We start from the raw sequence: 23,289 nt of genomic DNA on the forward strand, positions 1-23,289 counted from the left end.
AAACCGAATAATGATGAACCGACTGAGTGAATAGTAGCATTCACTTCCAGTTCCTTACCCCCCGCTTAGGAAAAAGATGCTTTCATGGAAAGAGAAGTGTTAGCATGTGTCTGGGTGTTAGAACATTTCTGCTCATTTGTGTAGGATAAAGAGGTGATTATAAGGCATAACTATGTATTGCTTTAATTTCTACGCAAATGTTTAATTTTGTTTACAGAATTATTCATATTCCAGGGAAGAAATAGGTAGCAAAAGATCTCTTGTCTAGGATCACAACAACACTATTAGAGAATCAAGATGAATTACAGGAAGATACAAACGTAGCTTTGGTATGGGATAGTGGTGTACATGCCTTTCATATTAAAATATGGCTAGAAGAACTTACAAACAATATGAATAATAGAAAATTACACAATATCTGAAAAAGGGATGGCCTGATAAAAATGTACACTCTACTAGGAAGTCCACCGCAAGCTGTTGTTGATGGTTTCTCATTATTGAGGGGGCAGACTAAATGTATTTATTTAAGTGATCGGTCTTTTAAAAACAAAAACCATTACACCAATGACATTTAAATAGTACTACTGCATACTTATATAAACACGTAAAATCGTTAGTAAAATTTTTACACGGTTGGTCTACAACATACTTCTATACATCAATTATTTAAAATTTCGTTTAAAATGTAGATTTAGGAGTTCTTGTCTTTGTAACAGTCTATTGCGATCTACACGGAGTCAAGCCAGGTGATTAAGGCTTCTCTGCACGTTCGTATGTTCATACTATTCAGTAGTGCTTTTATTAGTGACTTCCGTTCTTATAGTAACTTCGGGCATACACAAAAAATATGTTGAATCGATTCGTATTTGTATCCACAAAGTCTACAGTCTCGGTTGTCACTTTTATCCTTCCATGCTGGGATTAAATCTTTTGTTTCCCACATGCCAAGGCCCAGTCCGCCTGGCCTTCATGATCTCAGTTCAGTGTTTGACAGAGTAAATATAAACAAACTCAGGGCTGTCCTAGGATCAAGGGGGACATCATATGGCTGTTAAGAGTACTGCACCTCAACTTGACAGCATCTGGCCCCATGATAAGGGGGGAATGTTTACTGCCCTTAAAGTTGAAAAGGGGTGTTTGTCATGGATGCATTCTAGCTCTATTTTTATTCACTTTGTATGTCAATCACTTAGAACTCAAATTGGTTAAGGAGGGGAGAGATATGCCCCTTGTGGGTTAGTGACATTTATCAGCACTGCTGTATGCAGATGATCCTGTGCTCATCTCTAGAACTGCCCGTGGATTCCAATGACTCCTAGACCAATTTGTAGAGTTCATGGATAACCTGTTCTTAAATACCAATGTAAAACAGTCACACGTTATGGTAATTGGTCCAAAGGACACCAAATCCAGGACATTTTCTATCAAGGAATGTAATATCAGCAGAGTGGAGTAATTTTCCTATGTGGGCTTAATATTTTATACCTTGCTTAGTTGGTCCCCACTATTGAAGAAGAAAAGATTATTATTCAGAAGGGCAATTCATTGTGTATTTGATTTCGTCAGGCGGCTAGGCTATAAATCCATTGATGCTGTGATTAGGATCTATAAAGCAAAGTGTATCTCAATTTCCTCTTATGCGCATGATATCTGGGGCTACGTTGTTGTTGACCCATCACTTCAGATAGCAGAGAATAAATTAATTACAAGATTGCTATCCTTACTGCACAGCTTCGCCTCAATGGTGGTGCACGAAGAGCTGAGTATCAATTATATCTCTGACGTGCTATAGCTGTCACCACTAATATTATGGCTCAATGTGTGGCTCAAACCTGAAACCAAGTTGAATTGAATCATTTTGAGGGATTGGCTTCGTCTTGACTGCTCTATGTGTATACATTGGCTGAATTTTATAGAGCTTAGCTTTAGGACCTTAGTTCAGCCAGAGTAATTTCATAAACCAAGAAGGATTACCAAGACTGATGTGGCTTGGACTAGAAATGCCTTTTACCTTTGGGAGACGGACTTAAAAAGAAGCAGGGTCCATGGTAAAACCTTTGGTCAAACAATTTGCTATGGTTAAATAGACTTTGTCAGTCGAGCTTTATCTTTGTTATGTTGTGTCTAATTATCGAAGATACTTACTGACAAGGTTCAGGATTAATCTTTTTCATCATTTGTTCATGTTGGACTTGGCCCTTCTGGCAAGTTCACCCCTAAAACTTTTTGCATTATCCTAGCCTTTTTCCTGTGTTGTACTAGTGGTTTTAGGCCTCTAGGCGCTTTTACACTGTGTCCCAGTGGAAAGCGCGTGCGCTCTGTGTATGGTTTGGTGAGACTGACCTGCCCTCCCATAGGAATTCATGGGGGATCTGAGTGACTGTGTTAAGTCCTGATGTGAGAGGAGTGCAGGGTCGAGTTTGGTATGTGCGAACTCGTGAGATTAAATGCTGCGCGATGATGTGTGCGGCGTTACGATGGCTAGTGTAGAAGTGCCACTTCTAGACGCTGGTATAAATGTGCAGTGACTGTCTGGCTTGTGATTGGCTGGTGTGTCTTTTTCCAGGAGTCAGGATGGGTCTGCCCCGGTGGTTGGTGGAGAGATCTGCATGTTGATGGCAGGGAGGAATACACCTGGGACCTGAATAGGGCTGGGCTTTCCCCACACAATGCTGGCTCCACCCCCTGTGGTGCGTCTAATGTCCCTGGCCTGTCCTGTGAATAGGGAGAGGGGCTGAGCAAAACAAATTGCTCAGGAACCAGTTGCATCTGGTTCGCCCCTTCCCTGCACCTTTGGAGACAAAGGATTTGGTGTATAAAAGAGGGGCTGTGACCCCATGAAAATGTTCTTGTTCTGACTTGAATCTACCAGGGGCGTGCTGCTGCTGTGGGCCCAGGGGAAGGCTTGCCTCCCTGGGCCCTGCCCAGCCCCTGGATACCTGGAAGACTTCTGGGATCCTCCAGGACCTTGGAGGCGTCTTTGCTGCATCTAGCGCCTTGGGAGCGCTGGGTGCCTTCCTCTTGATGGCCCTGTGAGCGCCTTGATTTATATTTACAGGAACGCCTTGGTGGCCCTGAGGAGCACTCCTGTTTTGGACCTGAGGCACTGGGCTGCGATCTCCACCGAGAGAATCCCGACGTAGGGATTCCCCCAGTCTGCCCGATGTATTGCGGGTGCCCACCCCGCGTTTGGATAACTGATTGCCATTTATGGAGCGCGGGTGCCCACCCCGCTCCTCTGCTACTTTGAATAGTGGGTGCCTACCCCACATGGCCGCTTTTCAATTCTATTTAAATGCGGGTGCCCACCCCGCTTTCTATTATGATGAAATCACCGCCGAGTCCGCGGCCCGCCTGGTTGTGGCGGGGCCGCGGGACGGAAGCGGAAGTGCAGCCATTTTATGTGTGAAGAGGAAGTCCTGGAGCCTCGCAGGCTCCTCCTGAGAAGTCCCGGTCCCGAGATGGGGGACCAGGTGAAGACCGGCGCGTCAAGAGGACGGGGCTCTCATAAGGTGAGAGAGCCCCGCCATGACCGCCACCGAAGTGGAGAAGCCACCGATGCCTGGGCAGAGCTCCCGTGTTGGAGAGAGAACCCCGCCCGCTGCCAGCACCACGAGAGGAGTGCTGCTGCTCCTACCGAAGAGGAGACCCAGGGCAACGACCGGAGGAGTCCTGCCTCCGCCCCCCCCAGCCAGTGAGTGGTGCGAATGAGTCCGGGTGGGGAGAGGCAGAGTAAGAGCGGCCCCGCCTGGCAGCGGGCCACTCCAACGACGGCCCTATTGTTTCTCGGGCCCCCAGCTGGCTCCAACGTGGGTCATGGTTGTTTCGGAGCCTACGTGGCTCCAACATTGAGAAATATTTGTTTTAAAAGGGCCCCGTGGGCCCATGCCCCTACCTTGGCCATTTCCTACAGCTGCCCCAGTTGGCTAGAGGGCAGCTGCAGCGGTTGGCGCATTTCTGCTGGGGGCACATGAAGTCCCAGAGGGCACCGAGGTGTCCGGCCCATATTCCTTGTTTCCCGCTGCACCGATGGGTAGATTGCAGCTACAACGTTTGGAGAGGGCATATTTCATTCCCTAAAAGCGCCAGTGCGCTCCACAGCGATTGGGGGGCCAGCACTTTTCTCTAGTTGGCGCATGTTAATTTCAGGAGCCCCGTGTGGCTCCACCGTACTGGGGGACATATCGTTTTTAGAGCCTAGGTGGCTGCAACGTTTTGGATATTGTTTCAGGGACCATTGAGAGCCCATGCCTCCTATTTGCCTTCCCCAGCTGCGCAGCACTTAGTGCCAGCTGCAGTGTTTAGGCCCTGTTATTGTCCCCAGCTGCCCAGCAAGTAGTGGGCAGCTGCTACGTGTAGGTTCTGGCGCAACCTGGACCCTAATGTGATTGAGGTGTTATTGTGATTCATATATTAATGCTTTTGGTGCTAGGAAATGTAATTCATGTACTATGTTTTACGCACCCTGTGTTATACCTCCAAATGTGGATTTATGATTAGGAGGTTGTTCTTGCTAGTGAGATTATGTCTCCCTGTGTGATGTACGCCCCTAGTGTAGTTATACTTAGGTGGTTAGGTCTAATGCGTTAGACTAATGAGAAACTGCATAATGTGTTTATGCCCCTGTAATGGATGCAGGATAGGTTTTATACCTGATTCTAGTGTAATGACGCTGAGGTCATTATTGCACCAGTAGTTACTGGTTGTGCTCTACAGTGATAATTTGTGTTACAGTTGGCATATGTTCTACATTTACAATTGCTGATTTGTGCTAATTCTGACAGTGGTCCATGTGGCCCTGTCTTGTGTAAATAGTCCCTTGTAAAATTCTGCCCAGTGCCAGTTGGCACAGTGTAAATTATTTGATTATTATCTAATGTGTTTATTATAATACAAAGGCTATTTTTTATATATAACCTTGTGTGGAGTTTCTTTTGTGGTAGGCCTAGGGTGTTGTTACTGTGTGCACGCGCAAACGCTTTACACATTGCCTCCGGGATAAGCCTGACTGCTCGTGCCAAGCTACCAAGGGGGTGAGCAGGGGTCATCTTTGGCGTGTAACTCCCCAGCCCTGACTAGAGTGGTGGTTTCTGCCTGGCTTTGGCGCAAGCCCTAGCCAACCAGAAATCCCATTTCTAACAGTTCATAATAGTGAAGGACTGGGTAAAAGATTCTGATATTGGCCCCTGACGTTGTGACAAGGTTTTCTAACAAGACATATTGACTGTTAGTGGGTTTTCGCCTATGTATGGCAATTTAATGAATATTTCTGTTTGTTCTTTCCTCAAGAAGTTGAATTTTAAACAGTTTAGACCCAAACATTTGTATTTATGGCTCTTATCAGATGTTAATATCGATGTTTCTGTTGCTTTTTTTATTGTGGGAGCAGTAAGAGACTGGAGTCTAATGGGATGTGCATGAAATGTTTTCAGTTATTTTTATTATATCTTTAATGGTTTGTATTTTTAAACCGAATAATGATGAACCGACTGAGTGAATAGTAGCATTCACTTCCAGTTCCTTACCCCCCGCTTAGGAAAAAGATGCTTTCATGGAAAGAGAAGTGTTAGCATGTGTCTGGGTGTTAGAACATTTCTGCTCATTTGTGTAGGATAAAGAGGTGATTATAAGGCATAACTATGTATTGCTTTAATTTCTACGCAAATGTTTAATTTTGTTTACAGAATTATTCATATTCCAGGGAAGAAATAGGTAGCAAAAGATCTCTTGTCTAGGATCACAACAACACTATTAGAGAATCAAGATGAATTACAGGAAGATACAAACGTAGCTTTGGTATGGGATAGTGGTGTACATGCCTTTCATATTAAAATATGGCTAGAAGAACTTACAAACAATATGAATAATAGAAAATTACACAATATCTGAAAAAGGGATGGCCTGATAAAAATGTACACTCTACTAGGAAGTCCACCGCAAGCTGTTGTTGATGGTTTCTCATTATTGAGGGGGCAGACTAAATGTATTTATTTAAGTGATCGGTCTTTTAAAAACAAAAACCATTACACCAATGACATTTAAATAGTACTACTGCATACTTATATAAACACGTAAAATCGTTAGTAAAATTTTTACACGGTTGGTCTACAACATACTTCTATACATCAATTATTTAAAATTTCGTTTAAAATGTAGATTTAGGAGTTCTTGTCTTTGTAACAGTCTATTGCGATCTACACGGAGTCAAGCCAGGTGATTAAGGCTTCTCTGCACGTTCGTATGTTCATACTATTCAGTAGTGCTTTTATTAGTGACTTCCGTTCTTATAGTAACTTCGGGCATACACAAAAAATATGTTGAATCGATTCGTATTTGTATCCACAAAGTCTACAGTCTCGGTTGTCACTTTTATCCTTCCATGCTGGGATTAAATCTTTTGTTTCCCACATGCCAAGACGCAGCCTCATAAATTGATGTTTTAGTGTAGGCGAGAAATAGGCTGATAAATATTCCTGTGGCTTCCTTTTTCCGTATGAACTGATAACCGTCCAGGCGTGCCGTCTTAGCAGTAAGGTATCCATTGAATAAGACGAGAGTTTTATTGTGGCATTAATTGATTTGTAAAAAGCCTTTTTCCCTATGCTGAAATTCCAAATGTCTTGCGCAGACAGATCCTCTAGCACTTGGTTTAAATAACTACCCCAGGATCCGTGCATCCTTTTTTCTTTTTGTCTGCCTATTTCTTTCCAGCATAGTTGGTCTATGGACCCGCTTTCAGAGGCACGTAACCTCCAACAAAATTTAATGAAGGCGCCTTTGCTCGGAAATTCCTGATTTTGTAAGCCAAACTCTAGCCGCACCTGGGCAGGCGATGCACATTGTTGGATATGAAAAACTTTTTTATAGACTTTTGTTTGTATTTTGTTCAAAGCAGGGATGTCACAACCTTTCATTATTTCAGTGCCATAGGTTACTGTTGGCATTAACTGTGCCTGCATGACAGTTAATAGGTTACCGTATGATGGACAGCCTAATTTCTTTTTTAGAACGTTAAAACCATATATCAAGTTTTGAGATTTTGACCTCATTGAGGTGAGCTGTGATTTATAGCTCAATTTTTGTTCTACCATGAACCCAAGATACTTATAGGAGGTGACCGCTTCAACTTTTGTTCCTACAAAGTAACTAGGAAAAAATATAAATACAACATCCCATGAGGGGCATTTAGGAATGATTAATACAAGAGGGGTTGTAAGGAAGGTCTGTTGGTGACCTAGCATTAATAATTGGAATTGAAAGGGTAGTGAGAGAATGCTGTGAGTGTCTTACAGCATACAAAACCCTGAAAATGTTGAGACCATCTGTGGCCCAGTATGAATGCCTTGACACACACAGATGTAGACATCATGGAGCCCATAGGAGATTTATGCAAATACATCATTGTGATTATGGACATGTTTTCAAGGGGGCGTTTCGTTAAAATAGTAGTTAAAGTGAACATAGATAGATAGTGTGCTTAATTTTTTTAAAGAGATATTTCAATGTAAGTGCTTACCTACTTATGTGTTTAGTGACAATGGTGTAGAATTTACTTCCATCAACGCAAGAAATTACATGAAGAACTGCTGCATTTTTGGCAGAACCACATCACTTTACCATCCAAGTGGGAATGTAATAGTTGAAAGTTTGAACAGAGTTTGAAAAGGATCCAATCAACTAGTGTACAGGAATAATTTGAATTCAGAACAACAAGTGTTGAAAACAGGGTAGTTGTATAGAACATATGAGGTCGCTGCTACTGGTTACTCTCCATTTGAAATTATAGGAGGTGGGAAATCCAGGCTGAAGTTCAGTCCAAGTTGCTTAGTTAAAACTGAGACGGTTAAGTGGTCGGAGGATGAAGTTAAGGGAAGCTACAGAAAGAAACTCGAGGAATACTGAAAACATTATGATAAAAAATACTGGGTTAAAACCACCATGGAAGAAGATGGGCAGTGAGTCAGGGTCAAGAAACCATGCAAAATTTCCAAAGGAGTCAGTATGTTTTTTGAACCTCTAAAGCATTCCATGTTTTAAAGAATTCAGTAAAAGGTGATGATGGCACATGTTGGCGTTTGAACAGAGTGGCCACTTGTGCAGTTCCTCTCTCTAAAAATAAAATAAAACAACACCTCACATATGTGGAAAGGTGTAGATGTTGATATACACCTACAAATTCTCCCAATACAGCTCAAACAAGGAGTTTGATCAGGACAACCAGGTGTTGGGATGCAAGTGTCCTGTGGAAAAATGCTTCAAATGACCAACTAACTTTAATGCAGATATGAGTAAAGATAGACTCCTTGAATCCAGTGTACCTTCTAGTGAAGAAACAGAATCCACAGAAATTATATAAAGAGGGTGAGATGGATAGTGTTAGTATGGATGGGTTAAATTGCAGAAGACAGTACAATGTTAGGAGGTCATGAGAGAATGCAGCATGGGGTCAAAAGGAGAAATGCTACAGAGGAGACAGTGCAGCGAAATGTATCTTGGTTGCACAATATAGGAATGTGCACCTTACTTGGTATGAGAGTTTACTACATACAGTTCCAAGAAAAGCTGTTCTGGCATTAAGAGAAAAGAAAAGAGTACTCTGGAAAGGGGAGAGGTGTGGCATAAAGGCCAGAGCTGCAGACTTTGGAACAGGGAAACTTGCTTCAAGTCTTGGCATTGGCTCAACATCCAGTGATTCTGGGCAAATCACTTAGGGCTTGATTTAGATATTGATGGGACTCCTGGCGGGACTCATGTTGTCCCTCCATGGCGGAGTATCCAAGTACTCTGCCAAGCTGACAGTATCCCGCCTGCCGTATTTAGATACGTGCTGGCTTAACCGCTGCCCACATCGACATACTGTTTCTGGTCCCATAAGTGGCGCACCATCGTCGAGGCGGCGGACTCCTCTGTTGGCTAACAGTACTCTGTCCCCGTCAGGTCGGCTGGTTTGTTCTGAGCCTATTTAGACATCTCTGTTGTGCTGGCATTGCCCTAGCGGCGGTTTGCTGACCGAGTCCCTGGTGGAGTGGAGACTGGTAAGTACTACTGATTTGCTACACATATATGTTGTGTTTGCTTCTAAAATATATGTAGGTAATGTGTTATGCCCCTTTTCTTACATATTACATTGCACACAAATTACACACACACACATTATTGAATGCACACCCACAGGTACCAGAAGCACAACACCCACATCCACCACAACAACATAATTGTGTTTTAAGTGTCAACACAGGTGTGTTCAGTTTACTTTGATAAGTTGTGAAATGTACACTAACGAAAAATTGAATGCAAGAGCAATGCAAAAATACACATGACGAAAGCAATTGACAACACACTATTCATAGTAAGACAAGTGTAAAAGAAGCTTACCTTAGAACCCTGGCAACAACAGAGTTGATTAGCATTGTGGTCATGTAGTAGTAGCAAAGGAAGGACCTGGACAATATGGTTCAAAATGGAAACGGAAGTGGGCAACAGAAAAAAGGTAAGTTTCATCCTCATTTCCCTCAATTCCACTAAGTCTAAGTAAAAGGTAACCCTGCCACAGTTTCCTCAACAGAAAGGCACTTTGTTGTTGGCCTGGCAGTAATCTTGGCTGGACTCCCACCAACAGCCACTTCTGCCTATGGCACTGTCGACGCGGGTGAAACTTCCTGGTGGAGTTAGCGGCACTCGTGTGGTCTTTCATTCATGGGCCCACTAACCTTTAAATAAAGCGGACGGACTGCCAAATAGACGTGCGTGAAACCATCAAAAAGTGACGGCAGGACCAGATCTGCCAAGATCTTAATCAGTCGGTTGAGCTTGCGCTATATAAAACTGCATTAAAAAAATCACATAGGACTCGAACTGCAAACTTGTCAATGCTCGCAATGCACACAAGAGACACTTTAACAAGATTAGACCAGTATAGAGACTAGAGGATTATAGCCAATGGGATGTTACTACAAAATGGAATTAGGAGACATTGTGACTTATACATCCATGAGCAAACAAATGGAGGGAATCACTGGGATGACATGAAATGACAATGCAAGCATTGTCATATTTATATCTTTGAATGCTTTGGAAATTGCTGTAACTTTAAGGTGAGAGGGAAATGTTTAAGAGTTGTCTCAGACGTTAAGTGAGGTGCCGAGGTAACAATATTTCACGTTTAGGTTTGTAATAGGCCAATTCGTTTTAAAATATAAAGTTACTTCCATCCTTAATTGGATTATAAAATGAAATATTATCGTGAAAAGGGCAAAAAACACTGTGTCTATCATTTCTTATAGGTGCCATCCTGCTATTGATCCATTGTTTTTGAAGAATTTCACTTTGCCCTAGACACATGGGGGTACAATGAGGAATAGAGGCATACCAACAACCAGAATATTGCATGGTCTGAGATGATGGTTCTCAATATGCTTGAGGTGTCAATACGATAAAAGATAAAAAATCACAGTATTTTATAATAGCTTTTTATGGTAGTAGTTCCAACCACTATATAACGCAACACACAGGTTCTTGACTGATGGTCAGATTTATTAAAACTATTAGACCTTATAGTATTTTTACATCTCTGTCACTTGGATATTCATTGACTGATTTTACTAACAAGCATCTACTTTGGCTTTGGAGATAGTCGAGCTAGGTGTGGGGTTCTTGCACTCTTCTCTTATATTCTAATACTCTTCTCTCATCCTTGTCAATATGTATTGACCCTGTCTGTCTGGTTGAGCCACTTGTGTCATTTTATATGGTCTTTTTAATTGTGTATTTTAAACGTGTTGTATTGTGCATTTATATATATGTTGTATTATACACTATGGGGTATATTCACAAGAAAGTGTGATAACTACCGCAAAAGTAGCCTATCGCAACTTCCAACATCGCAGCCCAATGCGGGAAAATGACGCTGTGCCAACCAAGTATTCACAACTTGGCGCTGGCATGAAATAGTCACCAGATAACGTGTCAAATGATCACGCAAGATCCAACGCCACGCTGCAAAAATGCAAAACGCTAATGCAAAAAATCATGCGCTGAGGCCAATCGCGGTAAAAAAATTTGCGAAAACCAGCCACAGGCCTACAGATCCCATGCGACTGGTGGGAAAATGCACCATAAAAGAAAGAAAAACAAATCACCAAAACCAATTCAAACTGCGTAGCACCATGGATGCATCGGACCAAGTGCATAGGACATGCCGAACTCACCAAGCCCCACGGAGGACCATCACGGAACCCCGGGGTCGGGGAAGTGCAAGAGGAAGAGGAAGATGGGGTTCAGTCTGCAGGAAGACCGGATCATCGTCACGGAGGTGATAGAAAACTATCAACAACTGTTCGGCACCTCCCCTGGGGCACTGGCAACACAAACGGAAATATGGCACTCCATCGTCACAAAAGTCAATGGAATCGGAGTGTCGAGGAGGTCAATGGAGGAGGTCAGGAAGTGCTGGCATGAAGTGCACAGCCAAATGAAGGAGAAACTCGCTGCCAACAGGAATGCAGCAATGGCGGCTGGAGGTGGGAGTCCTGCGACACAAGAGGAGGTGGATGAGCAGGAGGAAATGGTGGCCACAGTCAGCAGTGTGGAGACGGTGGCAGGAGTTGTGGTCCTGGACACAGCCGGATATGACCTGACTCAACAGCAACAGGGTGAGTAATGACCAGGGACTGGGGGGACGGGGGAGATGGGCACAATGGCACACATACACAAATATGTGGCGCACACTCACAATGATCGTGGAACATGTCCCTGACAGCCTTGGCACACTGCAGCACACATAGAAACACCAAGTAGGCCCCCATCCACTATGTGCACAAAGGGGCCCCCCTCCCCAACACCAATATCACAACCTAACCATGCACATGTGCTGAATCCAGGAAAGCAGTGGCTCTGTGAGCCACACTGACTATGCAAGTGACAATGCATGACAGATAGCATGGCTGCAGTCACAATACATTCCATGGCCCACAAATCGACATGGAGGTGTCCCAGTGTGGATCACATCCGTAAAGGAGCAGGTCACACTCTGACATATCCACGTTCACCCACAACCCATGTCGCACAACACACGCAGCACACGAACATTGCACCAGGCCACAAAATCTGCACGGGAGCACAAATGGCCCAAGTCACAAACAATACAGCCCCCGAAAAGCGCACAATTCAAAGGCACCCCGCCCCAAAGGGAGAAGGGTACGCGAAATCAGAGCTGTTGGGGCATCTCCCCCACAATGCAGCACACACACATAGCAATCACAGTACACCAGCAATGATGGCAATGTGGTAAAATGCGCAACACCAGAGCACAGAGCTCACAACATGTTCCGCTCGTGCGTATCAACTGTCCACTCACATCATGCATTGCCTGACACTGTGTGATGACAATGTATGGGTACTACCACACATCCGTCATGTAGTTGGTAAACACACTGTCTCCCATCAAATATCCAGCTCCACCAAAACAGTCACAATGTACATTGGCATGCAGTCTGAATGTAAACATCTGCAATCCTTCAACATACATGTGAAACACTGTTAACCTGCATCACCCCTTTACATTTCAGAGGGACAAAGAACACCTCATGCAGAGCACACCACACTTCCCATCAGTGATGATGGAGAGCACATATATCAGGACACCCTCCAACGGATGATGGACAGCCTCCCCACCCCATCCCCAGGAGCAGGGCAGGCCAGCTGCCTCGAGGTGACCCCACCACCTGCACAGACCACACAGCAGGAAACGCACACCACCATGGCAGTCTCCTAGGACCCCCCTGACCAAGACATGGAATTACAACAGCGTGTGTGGGCATGCCAGGTGGAGTTGGCTGATCAGCTGCGGGTGGGATTCGAGCTTGTGGCAGCCAAACTCAATGCCATACGTGGGTGTCTGAGTCCCATCATGGACCACGTACAGTCCCTATCAGACACCCCCTGCACGCACCATGCTCCCCCACAGACCTTGGCTGACCTCACTGGGGCCATTAATCGGCTACAAGAACTGTCTGGTCAGACAGGTACAAGCGATGACAGCACAGAGTTGGCACAGCTGCAGAGGGCAATGGAGACCATGGAGCAGATGCAGGCTGGACGTCTGGCTGCCACGTCTGGACACCAGCGAGCAGTACATCATCTTGCCATTGATGCCACTGAGCCTGTCACAGATGCCTGCAGCGGGAACATCGACACACACAGCTCAGACCCCTGATGTGTCAGTGGCACACGGCGATGCAGCCCCATCACCTTCACAGTCTGATGTGTCACTGGCACACAGTGATGCAGCCATTACCCTGCCACACACACCGGACACAGAACCCGTATCAGAGGAGTAAGATTTGGATGGAAATTACTGTGTGAGGAAGGAGGCAATAGCATCCATCACGACCATATGGCCTGTCCCTGCCTGGCTCTGACCTATGAATCATGTCCTGTAACAACACCTCCCACTGACCCCCAGAACACTCTGCGACATTCACCCGGAACCCGACACGGACTGCCATATCCTCACTGCTGGTCAATCACACAGCAAGTCTGCTGCGGACTGCACTCCCCCTCGTCCAAAGCACTTTTCATTCCCCAAAGGACTCTGTTTGGCCCACCGCTGGGCTTCCATGTAATGTGGGCTAGGATGGCCATGTACAGCTCCAGATTAGTCAATTACCTGAATGTATTCTAAATCACACATATGTGTCATGACTATGTTCACGTACGTATAGAGGTATGGCGGGACGTAGGGACACCCTGGTAACTGACATCTATACGTATGTGTATCCCTGAGACACATGGCCAATTGGATGACTGTGGAGGTGAGTACTAGCTGTGTCCCCATTGCACATTAACTACAGTCTCACAACCCCCCAACGTAGGCACACATACATGTATTGAATAGGGCTGTGTGTAGGAAAGTACAATCGGTAGCAGGCCAGAGGTAGTGTCCTACAACACATGTGACAACTGGACCTCATGTAGCATACCTACACGCACACATCTGTGTGGTCACGTCCTGTTACAATTCATGACATAGCTACACATGATCTGATTTTGGACCCCACAATCTCATTTCAGAAGTCACGTAAGTGCACAGGTCGGCTAGCAACTATCCCATTACAATGTTTGGCCCACAGAGGTGGGTATTGGAAAAGGGAGCCACCCCCATTGTACATGCGTCAGTCAGTTCCTCCCTGTGTAGGGACGATGTACATTGTGGCATACGAGTGGACATTCGATTCAACACTCATCACAGTTAGACACCAGTGGATTAGCATAGACTTTGTTGGCATGTGCGTGTCAGTACAGACGAGGCAACGGTCACAACAGGCAGGGACCCGCTTAAGGTGCTTAACATGGGAACATGTCGAGGTTCAGGAAATGGTGAGCCAAAAAGGGACAACGGTCTCAGCACACCTTGCCTTTCTGGATGAGTCATGTGTTGTCTGGCGTCTGCCCATTGCACCGTGTTAGGGGGCATGACTCACTGCCCATGTGATCAGCATAGTGCTCTGCCACCGGAGTGCGCAGATTGTCTGCTCTGCTGACAGTGATCAGGTGGAAGGGTCCGACCGGTTCACATGTCGTCCTACATTGCCCTGTGTGTTCACTCACCCCAGCAGTGTGTTCGAATTGGTAACGTTGCAAAATGATGCTGTGTTCCTCCAAGCATGAACCGGCATCACCTGCACAGATGTGTGTACACACGCGTGGTTCCACGCACATGCATCCAGAGTCCTGAGGATGGCAGACATGTCCTCTGTTGTGGTGGGTTATGTGATCATTCCTCACGATGCAACAAGTTGTTGGGACCTGTGCTGTGGGTGTCAATCTGATGTGGCTGCAGGGACGTAGTTACTCATCCATAAATGCCAGCGCAGCTTCATGTGCAATGTGTTCCAATAGTAAGAAACTTTGAACCGTGGCTAGGTTACATTTGCGCAAAATCAACAATAGTGAAGGTGAAAAGTAAATAGACAAAAATGCTCCAGGGAACAGAAGGGAAAACAGCCACTTGAATCCCAAGATCCGTGGTTACAGACAGTAACCAAAGATAAGTACAAAGACAATGAGTTCTTCCCGAGCAAAGGGGAATCAATATCCAAAATGAGAATAGTGATTATGTAAGTATAGAGTCCAATCCATGAGTGACAGGAGTGTTCTTCTTTATTATCTCTGTTGTCAGGATCTCCCCTCAGGGGTTTTGCATAGAAAATCGTATTTAACACACAGACCAAGGATGTTTGCAGCCAACACATGTTTCGTCTGAGGGCAATTGGCCCAAACGACTTCCTCAGGGCAAAAAGAAATGTATATTTAGCTCAGTGATATGTGATAAAACGAAAAATCGTCACAAGCAGAGAGAGTAATTCAGGCAATATTCATCGAATTCTCAAATGTAATTCCAAGGATATGTCCCAGTCGGCGTATATTTTCAATGAAATAGTAAATAATCTGATGAAAGGAGAGTACTCCTGTAAAGTTCTCAAGTCAGGTCCGAGTAAATGACCTGACTTGAGAACTTTACAGGAGGGGAGATCCTGACAACAGAGATAATAAAGAAGAACACTTCTGTTACTCATGGATTGGACTCTATTCTTACATAATCACTATTCTCATTTTGGATATTGATTCCCCTTTGCTCGGGAAGAACTCATTGTCTTTGTGTTCCAATAGTACTTCGTTGTCATGTTCGAGGAACACCAGGGTGAGCCAATACATTAAGTGGTCCGGGCAGGTGTGCTCAGCCCACACCGTTTCCACAATACGCAACACAGCCCAATAGGGGAGCGCCTCGATGTGGTCACTGCACATGAGGACTTGTGCAATCTCCCATGCACAACTGCCAATACATACACAGTATGTCAATGCATCCCATGCACAGCTGTCTCAGTTACACTCCTGTTCGTGATCCAACAGGGGGCGCAGACACAAGTCATAATCCAATTCATCTACGGTTGTGTTGGATAGGCAGACATCCATGAGACACTTGAATGTGCATGTTTGGCAGTGGAACCAGGGCTGGACGCAGGTGACGTAGGCCAGGCGGAAGCTCAGTCGGTAGCTGATCTGGAGCACTGCCAGAGGCAGTACGCCCAGTGAATGCAGCATATGTGCATGATACTGTTCCACGTGAGAACTCCTCTAAACACTGAATATGGCTATATTTTACCACTAAACAGCCAGTCACAAGTGCAGTTATGTAGCAAGCGCTAGGGTCATGATTTCAATAGTGCAGCAGGTACAGTGGCACCGGGACCAAAGCTCCAGGCATCCCACTAAACACCCAATATTGCTATATTTTATTCCTAACAGGCAATCACAAGTGCAGTTACCTTGCAGACAACAGGATAATGGTTTGAATGGTGCAGCAGGTGCAGTAGCACTGTGCCCAAACGTTGTCAGAACTCCTCTAAACACATCATATTGCTATATTTGATTACTAACCAGACAGTCACAATTTCAGCAAACCTTGCAGACAACAGGGAATTGATTTGAATGGTGTAGCAGGTGCAGTAGCACTGGTCCCAAAAGTTGTCAGAACTCCTCTAAACACACCATATTGCTATATTTGACTACTAAACAGGTAGTCAAATTGTGGTTACTTTGCAGTTAAAAGGGACTCACACAGATTATTTCAAAATGTTACTACTAAACAAGTGCATTTATCTAGCAGACAATAGGGTCATGATTTGAATGGGGCAGCAGGTGCAGTGGAACCAGGACCAAATGCTCTAGGCACCCCACTAAACACCTAAGATTGCTATATTTTACTACTAAACAGGCAGTCACAAGTGCAGTAATCTAGCAGGCACTAGGGCCATGATTTCAAAAGTGCTGCAGGTGCAGAAGCACCAGGACCAAAAGCTCTCGGTACTCCACTAAACACAAAATATATTCTAATATTTTACTACTAAACAGGCAGTCACAAGTGCAGTTACCACACGCAATAGTGTCATGATTTGAATGGTGCAGCAGGTGCAGTGCCACTGGGCTCAAAAGTTGTCAGAACTCCTCTAAACCCATAATATTGCTGTTACATCAATTAATTCTAGTATTTCCCTCTTTCTTTTCATATTTCAAAATGTTGCTATTACTTACCCGCACTAGACCACTAGGAGCAGCACAATATATTGCCTTTTTGTACATAAACAAGTCATAACACTTTAACAGACTTTCTGTTACTTATATTGTGCAACTACTCAGCAAGCTACAATTTACAACAAAAACCAGCTTATTATTAATCCCATAGGCGAAACCAAATTCATTTACCAATGCTTGTTACTGTTGATTTCCCTGATATTAAAAAAACGTTTCCTGCGGCAAGATCACATCAATGCCGTCTTCCCATACCCTGAAAAACACTTGTATAGCATGTCTTTAAGTTTAAAACTGCCCCAATTTGCAAATGTGGATGGCGTTTTTAGCTATTGAATTCATTAACAGGAGCCTCTTTTAATTTGTTGCCTGAGTCTGTTTTCTCTCCCAGTCCGACCCTGCTTAACTCTGTAACATTCCCAGTCTACATATGCACTTTAGACAGTACAAACGCAGAACAATGGGTGCCTTATTATGATAGCAGTCTTTGAGCTGCACTGGTGTCTAGGGGGCCTATGAATCTGCGTGTCCCCGGAGCACTTTAGTATTACAGAAGGGGGCCGCAGACGCTGGTGTACCCCCTTCTGTAATACCGTCAGCGCTGGGGGCGTCCCCCATGCAAATGAGGGAGTCCCTTTGCTTCTGCGCCCACGTCATATTACCGATGCGGGCGCAGAGGCAAAGAAGCCCTCTGGAGGAACACTGTCAGTGCGCCCCCTTATAGCAGCCCTCTGGTGGGGACGACATCCCCTTGCAGTTGGGTGCATCACTGACTATACCCACCTGCAAGGGGATCTCTAATCACCTTTAAAAGTGCAGGAGGGTTGCAGCCTGTGCTGTCCAACACAGAACAACTGTAAAGCAGCAGCTCCGAGTTTCACTCCCCTATAGACCAGTCAGACCCTGGTGATGAAGAATGTGCAGAGAGCGGGAACATAATATGGTGTCCGGTGATCAGTTTGCCCTGCGGTCGTGCATCTGGGCAGGACACAGCCCCTGTAGCCAAAAGGTAGTCCACTCAACGCATACCACTCTCACTATATGTGCCATAGTCTGTCCTGGTGTAGTCTTTTGGTCAACCTTCTGTGGATTAACACACAAGCACTGGTGTCTCTAGATGAAGACCAGATGGGTCCGGTGCCCCAGCTCTATATGTCCTCGCCCCCTCTGGGGCCCACCACCACAGCTATTGAATGTGCCTGGAGGCAACACACACTGCACTTTGCCACACACACATTCATTTATCAAAATACCTTCACCACAAAGCAGTGTTGTTTGCTAAAAATTTATAAATCTGTCTGCATGTGTGTGGATATATCTATTTATACACATATGATATCACAATATACACACATACAGTCAGATTAAGTGTGTGTGGGTGTGTGAGAGAGAGAGAGACCTTTATAAGTGGTCTCGTCACTTTCATTTGTGGTCAAATGCGTGACACCCTTACAATTCGCTTCAAGAGACACTGGGCACAGCAGCAGGCAAATACGTCAGCATGGAAAAGTGCTAACGGCCTGAAAAAAAGTAATTTAACATGCCATTTCACAGGAGCTATTCATTAAACGTGCTTCATCAAATGGACATCAAATGACTTGTTTTACACCATTAGGAGCAATCAGGAAATCTTATCCTCAGCTGTCTTCACTGACCTTCATTGAGATACCTGTTACATATTCGTAACTAGATGAATATACATTTTAACAGCTATTTAGCATTCCAATTTGCCTGCGTATAGTTGGTCACTAACTATATAGTCTAGAGGTTACTGTCTAACTCCAGTCATCAATTTGCCGAAAATTATGGGAAGACTTGTCAATAGTTCAATTCCAGCTCTACCCACAAGGTACTGACTCCATTTTGTCATATAGATTTCGAGTGATACGTTTTGACAACAGAAGGCCACAGGGCTGGACACTACTTTTCTGAACGCTCACAGATATGGAAGACATGCACTTTAAAATATAGTTTAAAGACAATACGAACCAAAGCATGCCAGGCAGACCACCCACAAGCCGGCGAGCAGAAGGACTTGAAGCCGACTCATGATGACTCCGGGGTCTTCTTGCAAACCGTCTCCTCAGCTAGGCGTATGGGATTTCGACCTTCTCAAGCACCTTTATACCATAGAGTAATTTAGCAACCGGCGGGGAACAAGGGAGACTTTCTTTCCATACTGTATGCACGGCCATAAAAGCTGTCGGGCTCCTCCGTCAGTATCCCGGGTGTCCTGCTTGACTCTCAGGTTGGCAGCGGTGATAATTGATAGTAGTTGGGCCCTGCTGTGTTTACACTGTGCAAGGACGTGAGGCATGTGGACAGGAAGTGAGACATACCCGAACCGTGGCAAAAATGCAGCAGCACAGACTCCTGGGGCCCCACGAAAGAACTGTAGGAAAAATCACGATTTCGTCCTGTTTTTAGTGCTCATATGTTTTCATTATTTTCGGAAACAGTGCATAATTGCAGAATGTCAAGGTAATTTCCTGATCAATAATCGTCTGCTCAGGGACACATTCCAGGGCCGATGCAAACATTGATTAAGCATAAATTGAAGTTTGCATCTGAATCATAATTTTCGCTAGATAAAACGTCATGAAAATCGTGCAAACACACTGTACACGTTCCAAGTTTGCATACCTAGGAATGGAGCAAAGCGTGCTATTATCAGTTTATCACGCATTTCAGGGTCCGAAACTCTTATGATGCCCTAAATAAATGTACTTAAAATTAATCTATATTGTATTCATTTATATAGTGAATGGCTATTTTGAAAATGTACCCGGGATCGGGGCCTCTTGGTTCTAGATAGTCCACCCCTAATTTAAAGAGACCAAATAAGTGCTTAATTGATGCTAGTGGTTGCATGTGGTCTTATTTTGAGAGAGAGAGAGAGAGAAAGAGAGAGACAGAGAGAGGGAGAGAGAGAGAGAGAGAGAGAGAGAGAGAGAGAGTGAGAAAGAACAGGGTTGGAAATTACCCTGCAGGAGTACGATAAATAGACAGGAAGTGGAGAGTGTCGGAAGAAAGACATACACTGTAATGTTTTGCCACATTGACAGACCAAAGGACTGTTAAGTACAGTAAATAACCACAAAGAACTCAAATTGTATGCCCTCTTCCTAGCTTTCCACCATGACTGAAATGGGCCATCCCTACCCAATTGGGTCAATGTTACAATGTTCCAAGGGGCAACCCAACCCACTTTTGCAGCAGTTCCTGTCTGCCATACTGCAAACAATCCCACAATGCCCCTCATTCTTAAAATCCAAAATGGTGAAAAGCTTCTCCCCTTGTCCAGAGCCTGTGTGCCCACCCAGCGGTTTTGTCAGGATAATAAGCAGTTCCCTCCTCTCTGGGCACCCCAATCCAGCTCTGGAGGCAACACCCCGACACTAGGATTGGTGCCTACTTGACTGAGGAAACTCAAGAAGGTTTTTTTTCCAGGTGTCATATCTCACATCTGCTTGTGGCAGGGGAGGTCCCTTTGAACTAAATGAAGTTCCTTGGCACAGTCCAAATGGCCATTCTGCCAGAGGAAAAAACACCTCCTCACACCCAGGCCTTTATTTCTGGTCTGGGAGCAGTTTTCACACCAGTCAGAGCCATCCATCAGCTGACAGTTGGAAGACTAATGAAATAAGCCTTTAGGAGTTTCAGGCAGGGAAAATGAATCTTTCTAAAAGTTACATTGTATCAAAAATCCTACTTAACTATTAAATCTGATTCTGGGAAAATCACTTAATCTCCCCGTGCCTACTAAAAAAAAAGAATGTGTCCTTGTGTAACATAACCGGTGCTCATGTAAAGCGCTCCAATACCTTCGGGTCGAGTGCACGCTATATAAATCTGCAAAAAAAATTAAAAAAGATCTGTTTTAGCTAAATATTAAAAAGAGTTCTCAAAACATGTTTCTAGCTTGTTCCTTCCCTGATGTAGTGGAATTAATATTTATTATTGCCTTATTACATTGAAAATAGCTTTTTGGTGGTAGTCACTCTAAGGGCTTGTTAACATTTAATTTCTACATCTCCTACTTTTAAATTCAATGCACCCTACATTGAGGGCTACGATGCCTACTTAGTTATGACTTAATAATTTTTAAAAATAAGGTGTAGACCTTTTACAAGGGTTTATTTTGACAGGCCAAATGGCAGTTTTACACTGCCCCAGTCAGGCTACCGTGGTAGGCCCGAAGCTATGTTTGAACTGCCAGTGTAGTGGATGTCACAATAGGTGCTGCAGTCCACTAGTGCTATTTAACTTCTAGACCCTGGGTATACTTTGTACCATATGCGAGGGACTTATTGGCAAGTTAAATTCACCAATTAGGAGTATACCAATTCAACCAAGTTAAAATGAGGAGCACAGGTGCTTTACTACAGGTTAGCAGGGGTAAACTGCACAGAGATCTACAGTCAGCAAAAACAGATAGGGAAAAAATCTGGGGGTACACCACGCAAAATATGATAATTTCCTAAAGACACCATTTCTCTCCCTTAATAATATAGATTCAAGACTCATTCTTTCGGCTCTGGGAATCCCACCTGGTAGGAACAGGACTAGTTAGAGTCTTCTCCTGTAGGGAGAGAGGTAAGCCATTAATATAATTGATTCTGTGTTGTGCATTTTTTGTTTGCTAAATTGCTTCAAACTCTAATAGTCTTGTCTGGTATTTGTTTTTGTGAACATTTCCTAGCAGCGATTTAGTGATGATCGAAGCCTTCACTTGGCGCAATTTCTGATGCAGTGTCTTTCCCCTAATTATCCCCCAGTTCCTAGTTACGGCACTATTATAAAGTATCCTAATTGGAAAAGGTGGAAAATTGGGACTGTTGGCTATATTACCGGGGAATTTCATCCCAGAAATAAAACCTGGCAGTTTACCAGACTGCTTATCCCCCTCATCATGGACTCTGCCGGTGTGCAGACAGAATATCGAATAAAAAATATCGAGTTGCACAAATATTGAGTAAAAAATATATTGTGGTTCAGAAATATCGACAGCAAGAATATCGTGGTCAAGAATATCAACTTATGGTAAGTAATATCGATTTAAAAAATATCAAAGTGTTTAATATAGTTTGCATAAATATAGTTGTTAAAAATATCGTTTTTTTATAAATGTTATGCATTTTAGTATATATGCACTCACTGGAGTGGGAATAGTAATTTTTACCCTGCCGCTATCAAGCACTTTCCCTTCTGTTGCACTCACTGGAGTGGGAATAGTTAATTTTACTCCTCCGCTATCCAACACTTTCCCTACTGTTGCACTCACTGGAGTTGGAATAGTAATTTTTACCCCTCCGCTATCCAATACTTTACCTACTGTTGCACTTACTGAAGTGGAATAATAATTTTTACCCCTCCGCTATCCAAAACTTTCCCTACTGTTGCATTCAGTGGAGCGGGAATAGTTAATTTTACTCCTCCACTATCCAACACTTTACTTACTGTTGCACTCACTGGAGTTGGAATATTCATTTCTACCCCTCCGCTATCCACCACTTTCTCTACTGTTGCACTCACTGGAGTTGGAATAATAATTTTACCCCTCCGCTATCCAACACTTTCTCTACTGTCGCACTCTTTGGAGTGGGAATAGTAATTTTTACCCCTCCGCTATCCAACACTTTTCTTACTGTTGCACTCTTTGGAGTCGTAATAGTAATTTTTGCCCCTCTGCGACCTAACACTTTCACTACTGTTGCACTCACTGGAGTGGGAATAGTTACTTTTACCCCTTTGCTATCCAACATTTTCTCTACTGTTGCATCGATTGTATTTTGAAAGGTAAGTTTAAATATTTTTTGTTAGTTTAATGTTTTTATTTATTATAGATTTTTGTTTTTATATTTTAAATCATTAATATATATTTGTATTTTTTTATATTATTTTAAACTTTTACCATAAATTAAAAATAATAGTTTATTAATAGTTTTAAAGTAAATATATATGTATGAATTATTGTTTGTGTGTTTATCTTTTTTATTATGTTTATTTGTTATATTTTATAAAATGTACATTCAATTTATTGAATTTTGTTAAAATTACATTTATTATTTGTTATATTTAATATATATTATTTTATTTCATATTGATAAAAAAGTCGATATTTTATACATCTATATTATTTACATCGATATTTTTTAGTCAATATTGTTGTACTTACCTGTTTAAGTATAGAAGTCA

At 43.7% G+C, this 23,289-nt stretch overlaps 1 protein-coding gene across 1 annotated transcript in view; it reads right to left on the minus strand.

The window, feature by feature from the left end:
- LOC146805420 (otospiralin-like) overlaps positions 1–19,334 on the minus strand; it is a 91,082-nt gene extending 71,748 nt beyond the window's left edge. The window contains exon 1 of the mRNA XM_085620503.1: positions 19,081–19,334. Within this exon, the coding sequence (XP_085476629.1) occupies positions 19,081–19,141 (61 nt within the window). The 5' untranslated portion in view covers positions 19,142–19,334. The remainder of the gene's footprint in view (positions 1–19,080) is intronic.
- Between the last annotated feature and the right edge of the window lie 3,955 nt (positions 19,335–23,289).

Source organism: Triturus cristatus, chromosome 8 (assembly GCF_964204655.1).
Source record: "Triturus cristatus chromosome 8, aTriCri1.1, whole genome shotgun sequence".
Lineage (NCBI taxonomy): Eukaryota > Metazoa > Chordata > Amphibia > Caudata > Salamandridae > Triturus > Triturus cristatus.